The sequence below is a fragment of the Crocuta crocuta genome, unplaced genomic scaffold, assembly GCF_008692635.1.
Source record: "Crocuta crocuta isolate KB4526 unplaced genomic scaffold, BGI_CrCroc_1.0 scaffold396, whole genome shotgun sequence".
Taxonomy (NCBI): Eukaryota; Metazoa; Chordata; class Mammalia; order Carnivora; family Hyaenidae; genus Crocuta; species Crocuta crocuta.
This window is the reverse complement of record NW_027533259.1, coordinates 1,156,086-1,167,888: the sequence shown is the minus strand read 5'-3', so window position 1 is coordinate 1,167,888 and position 11,803 is coordinate 1,156,086. Positions and strand designations below refer to the sequence as shown.

General features: G+C 37.2%; 1 protein-coding gene across 9 annotated transcripts in view; it reads right to left on the bottom strand.

Annotated features, from left to right (window-relative positions):
• Positions 1-11,803, bottom strand: part of SRPK2 (SRSF protein kinase 2) — a 252,628-nt gene that overhangs the window by 43,007 nt on the left and 197,818 nt on the right. For all 9 annotated transcript variants that reach the window (XR_013330892.1, XR_013330891.1, XM_077746915.1 and 6 more), the window contains 3 exons: positions 1,715-1,823; positions 936-1,023; positions 621-708 (listed from right to left, as the gene is read on the bottom strand). Coding sequence is in view for 7 of the 9 variants with exons in the window: in XM_077746915.1 (XP_077603041.1) it covers positions 621-708; positions 936-1,023; positions 1,715-1,823 (285 nt within the window). In the remaining 2 variants the exon portion in view is untranslated. The remainder of the gene's footprint in view (positions 1-620; positions 709-935; positions 1,024-1,714; positions 1,824-11,803) is intronic.

Sequence of the window (11,803 nt, the reverse complement as noted above, 5' to 3'; positions counted from 1 at the left end):
GGAAGGGGGTGATGGGCATGGGGGAGGGCTCTTGTTGGGATGAGCAATGGGTGTTATATGGAAACCAACTTGACAATAAACTAAGAAAAAAATTCAAAAAATTAAAATAAAAGAGAAACTGTTGCATTATCTTAAAAAAAAAAAAAATCTGTTTCAAACACGATATAAAGGAAAGAGCAAAAAGATCAGTGAAGAGAAGACCCTGGCTCTTGACACACCTGATCTTTTGGTCCTTGTAATCTGTAAAGATGATTGTGGCTAATCTTTCTCTGCTCTCTACTTACACATCTGTGAGGTACTCCCCAGCTTGACAGTGCAGGTGGAGCCCAGGGCTTGGACAAGAAAGAATGTGAAAGAGCTATATGTACAAGAAGGATGCTGAATAGTTGTACGGCCCCAAAGAGATTACCCAAGACACTGAAATGGACTGGCAGGAATTGGGGAATATTCTGGCATACCATTTTACAACACTAGGTGACCATACTAGAGGCATTATGTGGACAATGATACAGCACAGCAAACAGAAGTTTAAATGAGCTTGAAATATTGCCATATTTTAAAAATAAAAACTATAGTATAATTTAGCCATTAGGAAGCAGAAGAAATGTCAATAAGGATACGTATTCCATTCATGCCTGAAATCTTGAAGTCATCGATTAACTGTACTACCATGTCTTTATTTGGGTCAGTCGGGTCACTTTCTCGAACCTATGGAAAGAAAAATGAATTCAAGGACAGAAGCATTTAAGACTGAAAGTCATTTCCATTATACCAACCAAAAATGTCTTAGTAAAAGTAATGCTTTTAAAAATAAATGACTCTGTATTTGCATTTATAAAAAATAAATTCAGTTTTAATCTAGTAAGACCTAAAAAATTCCTAAGATTTTAAGCCATTAATATTTCTTACATTATTCACATTTCTTCAGTACTTACACATTTGAGCAGTTTTATTTCATCCAAGGCTGTCTCTGTGTAATGCTGGGCACTTTTTACAACTTTCATTGCAACAAATCTCTTCCCCCTTTAAAAAAAAAAATGCATATTTTTTATATTATTAGAAGCGATCATTCTAATAAGATCCATTCAATAAACAGAAACATTTAATAACCTTTCCTTTAAAACAGTACTTTTCAAACTGTGTGGCCACAATGAAGCAGGAATTTCATGGATCACAACAATCTCTGTTTTGCTTTGTGCTGGCTTTTTCCTAATAAGAATAAGGGAGACTGGGAAAATGTCAGAGTTCATCACGTAGAGTAAGTGTTATTCTGTTAACGTTTCTGGTTTAGAACACACACACACCCCAGATGTGTATGTGTCCTGGGTAGCAGAGCAGGTTCCTACTATGGGATCATGACTTTTTTTTTAAAGAATTCAGAAACCACAGATTTAAAGGCCTATCCATTATTATTTTATATGTGAATATTTTTCTGCTATGCATGAATTACTAGAAGAACAGTATGTCTGATGTAATGCAGTATCGCTGAATAAGCTATAGATATAAAAACAGAAGGAAGTTAATATGTTAAGATAACCGACAAGAGAACTTCAGACGGGGCGCGGGGGAGGAGAGTAATGTCTAGCTGGGTGGGGCAGGCCTGTGCCACGTCCCCTCAGGCCATCACGGAAACGCTTCTGCTCCTCAGCCACCCTGTCTTATAAGGGTTGAACCAGACCAGAAATGAAACGCATAAATGGACAAAACCACTTACTGCATATCCCAGCACAGCCAGACAGTTGAGAAGTGTCCCCATCCTAGCTTCCTAATAACGTGGTAGCGGCCATTGAAGAGGTCTCCAATTTTCACGGGATGGTAGCCACCTTTTATTTAAAAAAAATTTTTTTTTTAATTTCAGAGAAATAGCAATACATTTTCTTCTTTTCCATTTTTAAAATGTTTATTTATATTTGAGAGAGAGAGCGAGCGAGCAAGCGAGCGCACCTAAGCAGGGGAGGGGCAGACAGACGGAGACAGAAGCCGAAGCAGGCTCCAGGCTCCAAGCTGGGAGCTGTCAGCACAGAGCCAGACGCAGGGCTTGAACTCACAAACTGTCAGATCGTGACCTGAGCCAAAGTCGGATGGCTCAACCAACTGAGCCACCCAGGTGCCCCAAGATTTCATTTATTTTTGAGTAATTTCTACACTTTGTGGGGCTTGAACTTACAACCCTGAGATCAAGAGTCACATGTTCTACCATCTGAGCCTGGGCCAGGCACCCTCTATTGCCAGTTCTTAATACCATTTAAGAAAGCTCTAGATAATAAAATCAGATCAAAATATGTTTAATAATATAACATTTTCTCAAAAATATCCTTCATCAAAAGAAAAATGTCCTTTGCCTTTCTACTAAGCTTTTTATCTGTTTGGATTTAACTTAGAAAGTAAACAAACCATCCAGTACTCCATTATAAAAATCTCAGATTTACTCATGATTATTTTTAAAAAACTTTTTAAGAGGGAGAGGCAGGGAGAGAGAGGGAGAGACAGAATCTGAAGCAGGCTCCAGACTCTGAGCTGCTAGCACAGAGCCTGATGTGGAGCTTGAACTCATGAACCGCGAGATCACGACCTGAGCTGAAGTTGGAAGCTCAACTGTCTGAGCCACCCAGGGGCCCCAAGAATTTCAGATTTGTAATTAAGTGTAGCTGTACATAATATGCACATGCCAACTTTTGACCTTTCCAAATAATGTCTTCTTCTTCTAAGAAATAAATTCAATGCAAATCTTTTTGGGTCAGTATAATATAACTCAGCAAAATAAGAGATGTGTACTCTGCAGAATTCTGCATACACCAACAGTTTACACATAACCAACAAGGAATCATATAACATACAACAGTTTACCCTTCAAGACAGCTTGCTCCTCTCCCTACTCTTCCTCCAGCCTCAAACTTCTCCTGAGAAAACAGGCTGGAGAGTGAGAGAGGGCACCCTATTAAGGGAGATACGTGGGAAAGGTAAAGGGTACTTTCACAGATATCTGGGAGAAAAAGCCCTTCACTTTGCATGTTTGGTGTGGTTGCAAGTAAATTAAGTAAATTAAGCAAGCTACAAAGTAGCGTGTATAAATAGGATCCTGTTTTTGTGGACTACATAAGAAAAAATTTAGGAGGGTAAGATGCTAGCAACAAAGATCTCTGGGTGTAAAATTACTTTTATTCTTTTTATTTATCTTCATTTCCTATTAAAACACACAAAATACTCTCCTATTTTTTATTCTTTTAACATCTGCTTTTTTATTGCAAACTTGTTATTTCTTATTTCTTAAATCTATAGAGTTCTTACAAAATCCCTCAAGAAAGACCTGAATGGTTCCCACCTAGTATTCAGAGGCTCAAAGCAGGTTCAGGAAGTATCTAAGACACCTGAGTGTCTGTCAGAGGGCTAGGAGGAAACTTCAGGAAATACTATGAATGTTTATGAGTATTTAATTTGTTACTTAATTGAACTAGTGAAGCAGGAATGTAACCAGACACTATGATGCCAAGAGTCTTAACTCTCTTACCAGTACATGTGCATTTCTCATATTTTAACATCAAAGTCTTTAACATTATTTTGGGTAAAAGATATCAACTAAAAGACAATAAATGAAGAATAAAATATAGTGAATAATTCAATGGATGGATGGGTGCTGACTGAACTTACTGTGGTAAACATTTCACAATATACACATATGATGTCATTATGTTGTACACCGTAAGTTTATACAGTGCTATATTATTAAGTACATCTCAGTAAAACTGGAAGAAAAAAATGGCTTATTACTTACTTAGAAGGTTAAACTAAAGTTGAAGTGGGCTCTGAGTTTACAATACAGTTTTGAACCATTAAAATTAACACTGAAAAGGAGGAGGGAAAAAACCTCTAATTTACCCAGTACAAATTAGGGGCATTTTATTTTCAAATCCACATTCTGTGAAAGGAAACATAAACTACAATATGTTCCACAGTGTTCCACGGTGGGGGTGGGGAGAAGGGAGGAAAACGCCAAGTTTGGGAAACGAAAAGTTCAACAAAGCAAAGATTTCTTGACCAAAGGGGCTCTAAAAGCCCAAAGTCTTCACGCATGAAGGGACCTGAAAGAGAAGGAAGCCTGCTGCAAATTCCAGACATATTTGCACAGGAAATGATTCCTTCAAAAATACAAGTCACATTTCACAACACAAAGTATTTTTTAATTTTTTAAATTGTTTTTTTAATATTTACTTATTTCTGAGACAGACACAGAGACAGAGCGTGAGCAGGGGAGGGGCAGAGAGAGAGGACACACAGAATCTGAAGCAGGCTCCAGGCTCTGAGCTGTCAGAGATCATGACCTGAGCTGAAGTCAGACGCTTAACAGAGTGAACCACCCAGGCGCCCCTCACAACACAAAGCATTTAGGAAACACTGATGTCTCTGTCATTTCTGACAATCACCCTGCCAAGTAGATGGTGTGGTTTCTCCACTTCTGAATCAGACACAAGTCTCAGACACAGTGCTTAGTAGGTTTGTGGTTGGAAACTGGGTCTGACTCCAAAGTCCATGCTCTGTCCACCAGGAAGAAATGAACTTCATTTTCAACAAGTGCAGGACTATCTCCTGGACTTAGTATATAGGGAACACTTGATAACGTAATTAAAAGCTACTGACTACTTAATTGCATATTACTGCCAACATTAAAGTCTCTAAGTTTAAAAATAATTTAATTATGCATAAAGAGAAGAAACTGGTATCACTATGCTATGTTTCAGATTTGAATTCTCAAACAGCCCAGAGTGTGTCCATGTGGGCAAGAACAGATGAATGCCATTTCTAAAGTAATCACAGCAGAAACCAGATGCTCCTTTTCTCAATGGGACTTTGAAAGTTGAACAAAAGAAATTACTAGTTTAGTCCATTTATCTCAGGAGCCCACATATGAGCTAAGAATAATGTACCTAGCAGAGGATTAGAAGAAGGAGAAGAAGGAGAAGAAGGAGAAGAAGGAGAAGAAGAAGAAGAAGAAGAAGAAGAAGAAGAAGAAGAAGAAGAAGAAGAAGAAGAAGAAAGAAGGAAGAAGAAGAAAGAAGGAAGAAGAAGAAAGAAGGAAGAAGGAAGAAGAAGGAAGAAGGAAGGAGGAGGAGGAGGAGGAGGAGGAGGAGGAAGAAGAAGAAGAAGAAGAAGAAGAAGAAGAAGAAGAAGAAGAAGAAGAAGAAGAAAGGACAATGCACCTAAAAACAGGCCAACTAAACAAGAGAGGCAGAGAAGCAAATTTTGAATACAAATATAAAAAGTACTAAAACATTTATCCTTTTATTTTGAAAATTTGACATAAATTTGACAATTTCAAGCTTTTATTCTATACATTCTCATACCCTAACTCCCAGATTGCTAAAGAAAACAAGTCTCTTCTGGGGCACCGGGGTGGCTCAGTCGGTTAAGCGTCCGACTTCGGCTCAGGTCATGATCTCCCGGTTCATGGGTTCGAGCCCCGCATCGGGCTCTGTGCTGACAGCCAGCTCAGAGTCTGGAGACTGTTTCAGATCCTGTGTCTCCCTCTCTCTCTAACCCCCCCCCCCCCCGCTGTCTCTCTCTCTCTCAGAAATAAATAAAACATGGAAGGAAGGAAGGAAGGGAGGGAGGGAAGGAGGAAGGGAGGAAGGGAGGAAGAAAGAAAACAAGTCTCTTCTGACCATTCTTCAATCTCTTCTCACAGAAGGGTAACTAATGCTGCCAGAAAGGTGGATGGAGCAGGAGTCCCCAGAGCAGACCACATCAACCCACCCAACAGCCATGCATGAGAGAAAATGGACCAGGAATTCTGCCAAACAATTCTCCAGCTCCCTGAGATCAGCTAACAGCCTGCACCCATAATGACCCTTGGCAATGTCCACTCCATGGCTCAGAACACCATCTAGCACACAGGAATCTTGCGACCAGTCACAGACTAGGCAAGAACCTCTCCTATTGCTGTTTTACCACAGGCAGTGCAGGGGTAGACCCTCCTCACGGCATCGGGCAGAGTACCAGAAAGAAGCAAGCACTTGACAACTACCATGGCTTTGGGGTTTGGTTAACATATCTGAATTTCACTGTTTGTATTACTTAGTGTAAAAATCATGCGCTTATCACTGAGAAGTTTTCCTTTGATTCTTAAAAAGCATTAGAAAAAAATATTGGATTTAATTACAAATACGAGAGAATAAAAATGCATTGTTAGGTAATTACGTTGACTCGCTGATTTCTTCCCTAACTCCTGGTCCTCTGGCACACTCACAGAAAATCTCAAGTTTCACTTGTATGTACTATTAAGGATCCAAAGAAGACAATTCTAAAACTATGCTTCTTAGCTGTTTTGGAATTACTGGCCAAAGATAAAGATTTTCCCTTTTCCTTTTTCCTTGCTGAGCCCAAATTAATCAAGTTAGTGAATCTACCATACATTATTATGTATGATAGACTATTCCATCATACACAATAGTCTGTAAGGATTTTCAGCAAAGTCTTGATTTTCTACTGAAGGTACTATTTAGTATTTATTTGTTTTATAACACTAGTTTCTTAGTACTCTGATGGCAAGGTTTCTCTCTCTAACCACTGATGGCTTTCCGAAGTCAGAGAAAAAACTTGAGAATCACTTCCAACAGTCTTAAAAAAGGAAGGGATGTTAAAATGAAATCTGTTCACAGAACACTAATATAGACACATCAGGGGGCCACTGAGGGTTTCTATGTTCCTTTCCTCAAAAGTTATTAAGTTTTTTTATTAACTGTTTTATTAAAACAACTAGACAGAAAAGCAGTAAGAATATGGAAGATTTGAATATACAATCAACCAACTTGATGTAATTGACATTTATAGAACACTCAACAGCAATTTTTTTAAATGCATGGAACACATATCAACATAAATTATACATTGAGCATAAAACAAGTTTCAACATAAATTAAAAGAAGCAAGTCACATAAAGCATGTTCTCAGACCACAACAGAATTGAATTAGAAATGATTAACAGAAAATACTACAAAATTAAGAAACTAACACATTTCAAAATAACTGGATGGGATAAAGAAGAAATCAAAAGGGAATTATAAATTATTTTACACTAAATGAAAGTGAAAACGTAAGATCAGAATCTGTGAAATGTTGCTAAAACATTAAAACTTAAGAGGAATACTTAGGAGTTCTAAATGCCTATATTAGAAAAGACAAAAGATCTCAAATCAATAAGCTGTTTCCACCCTAAGAAAAAGAGCAAACGTAACCCAAAGGAAGCAGAAGGAAGAAAAGAATAAAAATATGGGCAAAATGAGTGAAAATAAGCAGAAAAAATTTTAAAAATGAGTGAAACCAAAAGCTGGCTCCTCTTTGAGAATATGAATCATAACCTAGCTAAGTTGACCAGGGAAAAAAGAAAACAAATTAACATGAATGAGGTGACATATTTTTATACATATTTTATAGCTATTAAAAGAATGATAAGAGTATTAAGAACAATTTTATGCCTAGAAATATGAAAACACAGATGAGGGGCACCTGGATGGTTCGGTCGGTTAAGCGTCCAGCTTCGGCTCAGGTCATGATCTCACAGTTCGTGGGTTTGAGCCCCATGTCCGGCTCTGTGCTGACTGCCAGTTCAGAACCTGGAGCCTGTTTCAGATTCTGTGTCTCCCTCTCTCTGACCCTCCCCTGCTCTTGCTGTCTGTCTGTCTCTCTCTCTCTCTCAGAAATAAATAAAAAACATTAAAAAATTTAAAAAGAAAAAAGAAAACATAGATGAAATGGACAAATACCACGAAAGACACAAAACATCCAATCTCCAATCAGGAAATATATACCTAAGTAACTTTCTATCAGTTGTCTAAAAATCAATTTATAGTTTATTTTCCCATGAAAAAATGAATTGAATAATCTCACATATTTACAGGAAAAATACTAACAATTCTATGCACTTCCTGAAAACTGAAAAGGAGGAAACACTCCCAATCCCATTCTATGAAGCCAGCATTACTTTCATTCCAAACCCTGGCAAAGACATTATAAGAAACCTACAGACCAATTTTCCCCATGATGGAGATACAAAAATCTAAATGAAATTTTCTCAAATCTAATTCAACAACATATAAAAAGGATAATACTCCATGACCAAGTGCGGTTTATTCCAGGAATAAAAACTTAGAAACCATATGATTAGTTCAATAAACAGAAAAAAAAAACATTTCCTGATATCCAGCAATGAATTCCTGCTCAAAATTCTTGACAAAGCAGAACAGAAAAGTATCTGTGAACAACCTACCAGCAGCATCAGACTTAAAGTTTCCAGGAAAGGGTAAGAAAGGGGGCTCATTCCTTGATTAAAATGATTGGAAAAGGGGTACCTGGGTGCCTTGGTTAAGTGTCTGACTTCTGCTCAGGTCATGATCTCTCGGTTTGTAAGATGCAGCACACATGGGCTCCTTGCTAACAGGGAAGAGCCTGCTTGGGAGTCTCTCCTTGCCCCTCCCCCCACTCAAAATAAAGAAATAAACTTTAAAAAAAAACCCTCTTGAATATAATCTCTGTTGTTATACCAAATATTCTCTGTAACACTAATGAATGGGAGAGAGCTCTACAAAACTCAGAGCAAAGGAAAATTCTTCAAAAGAGGATTCCTATTTATCTATGACCTAAAGAAGTAACAACAAAACTTACTTGAGCATAAAACAAATGCAGAAACAACTTTTGCAGTAGAGCCAGAGATTTAAGTATAATAGATAGACTGAGAAACCCTGAACACATGAAATGTTAATATAAACCCAACAAATAATTTTAAGCTCTTGCCTACTGCCAATTACTCATTCAGGTATGTGCTTCAAAAGGGACGCTGATTAGAATCACACTGGTATTTACTAGCTATGTAACACTGAGCAAATTACTCTTTTTCTCTGGGTTACTCTTGCCCCTGTGGTCACTCACTCAGAACCATACGTGGGGACATATTAAGTGCCACCTAAGTGTTTACTATTGTTCTGCCATTATCCAAACCCACTATGACTAATGACACAGATTAATGAGTCAGCAGGCTGGGGATTCAGGATATTGTCTAAAGCTACTTAAGATGGTAAAACTGATGGGCCCAACATGTAATCTAACTCATTAACACAGCCCAATCAGCAAAAGATTTGTGATATTCCAGATATGATGATTTATAGCTGCCAAATATCAAAAAGAAAGAAACTGCTCTTTATTTTTTATGTTTTTATTTTAATTCCAGTATAGTTAACATACAGTGTTCTATTAGTTTCAGGTATAAAATATAGGGATTCAACAATTCTATCCATTACTCAGATTAAGGTTCCTTAATCCCCATCACCTATTTCATTCCCCGCACACACACCCCACCTATATTCTGGTAACCATCAGTCTGTTCTCTATAATTAAGAGTCTGTTTCTGGTTTGGCTTTCTCTTTTTCCTTTGTTCGTTTGTATCTTAAATTCCACAAATGAATGAAATCATATGGTATTTGTCTTTCTCTAACTTATTTTGCTTTGCATTATATTCTCTAGCTCCATCCACACTGCTTCAAGTGGCAAGATTTCATTCTTCTAAAATGTTTTTTATTTATTTTTGAGAGAGAGAGTCAGTGAATGAGAGAGGGAGACAGAATCTGAAGCAGGCTCCAGGCTCTGAGTTGTCAGTGCAGAGCCTGACACAGGGCTTGAACTCATTAGCCGTGAGATCATGACCTGAGCTGAAGTTGGACACTCAACCTGCTAAGCCACCCAGGCGCCCCCAAGATTTCATTCTTTTTTGTGGCCGAGTAATATTCCATTGTATACATTTACACAATCTCTTTCATCTATTCATCTACGGATGGACACTTGGGCTGCTTCCACAGTTTGTCTATGGTAAATAATCCTGCAAAAAACATAGGGGTGCATGCATCCATTTCAATTAGGATTGTAGTTTTGGGTAAATATCTAGTAGTGCAATTACTAGATTGGAGGTTAGTTCTGTTTTTGAGGAACCTCCATACTGTTTCCTACAGTGGCTGCACTAGCTTGCATTCTCGCCAAGAGTGCAAGAGGGTTTCTTTTTTCTCTATATCCTACCAAACACGTTGTTTCTTGTGTTTTTGATTTCATTCATTCTCATAGGTGTGAGGTGATAGCCCATTGTGGTTTTAATTTGCACTGCCCTGAGGATGAGTGATGTTGAACACCTTTTTATGTATCTTTGGCAGGTGGATGTATTCTTTGGAGAAATGTCTGTTCATGTCTTCTGCCCATTTTTTAATTGGATTATCTGTTTTTTGGGTGTTGTATCAGTGCTTCATATATTTTGGATACTAGCCCTTCATCAGTTATGTCGTTTGCAAATACCGTCAGTAGACTGCCTTTCAGTCTTGATTATTTCCTTTGCTGTGTAAAAGCTTTTTATTTTGATGTAGTCCCAAAAGTTTATTTTTGCTTTTATGTCCCTTGCTTCAGGAGGCATATCTAGAAAAATGCTGCTATAGCCAATGCTGGAGAAATTACTGCCTGTGCTCTCTTCAAGGATTTTTATGGTTTCAGGTCTCAATTTAGGTCTCTAATTATTTTTATGTGTGGTGTAACAAAGTGGTCCAGTTTCGTTTTTCTGCATGTGGCTGCTCAGCTTTCCCAACACCAGTTGCTGAAGAAACTTTATCCCATTACATATTCTGTCCTGCTTTATCAGAAACTGGCCATATAATTATGAGTTTATTCCTGGGTTTTCTATTCTGTTCCAGTGATCTATGTGTCTATTTTTGTGTCAGTACCATACTGTTTTGATTACTATAGCTTTGTTATATAACTTGAAGTCTGGAATTGTATACTTCCAGATTTGCTTTTCTTTTTTTAAAGATTGCTTTGGCCATTCAGTGTCTTTTGTGGTTCCATACAAATTTTAGAATTGTTTGTTCTAGTTCTATGAAAAATGCTGTTGGTATTTTGATAGGGATTGCTTTAAATTTATAGATTGTTTTGCGTAGCACAGACATTTTAACTATTTTTTTTCCTAATCCATGAGCATGGAATATCATTCCATTTCTTTCATCAATGTTTGTAGTTTCCAGAGTACAGGTCTTTCACCTGTTTGGTTAAATTCATTCTCAGGCATTTTATTATTTTTGGTACAATTATAAATGGGATTATTTTCTCAATTTCTCTTTCTTCTGCTTCATTATCCACATATAGAAATGCACCAGATTTGTGTATATGACTTTGTATCCTGCAACTTTAGTGAAATCATTTATCAATTCTAACAGTTTTTTTGTGGAATCTTTTGGGTTTTCCACACATAGTATCACGGCATCTTCAAATAGTGAAAGTTTTACTTCTTCCTTACTGACCTGGATGCCTTTTATTTCTTCTTGTCTGATTGCTGTGTCTATGAGTTGCAGTATGAAAAAAAAGCAGTGAGAGTGGATATCCTTGTCTTGTTCCTGACCTTAGAGAAAAAGCTCTCAATTCTTTCCTATTGAATATGATGTTTGCTGGTTTTTTTTCATATATGGCCTTTATTATCTCAAGGTATGTTCCCTCTAACCTACTTTGTTGAAGGTTTTTAACAGGGATAAACATTGTACTTTGTCAAATGCTTTTCCTGCATCTACTGAAATGACCACATGCTTTTTATCCTTTCTTTTATTAATGTGATATATCAAGTTGATTGAAGAAACTTATCATTTTATTTATTAATGGTTTATCCAAACATTAAAATACAAAAGAATCGAGATTTTCAAAATTCAAGTTAAATGCAATTTCCCAAGAGATGAGTGTCCAAAAAAAAAAAAAAGTGGAGCTTATTATAGTCTTTTAAAACACTGGCTTCTAT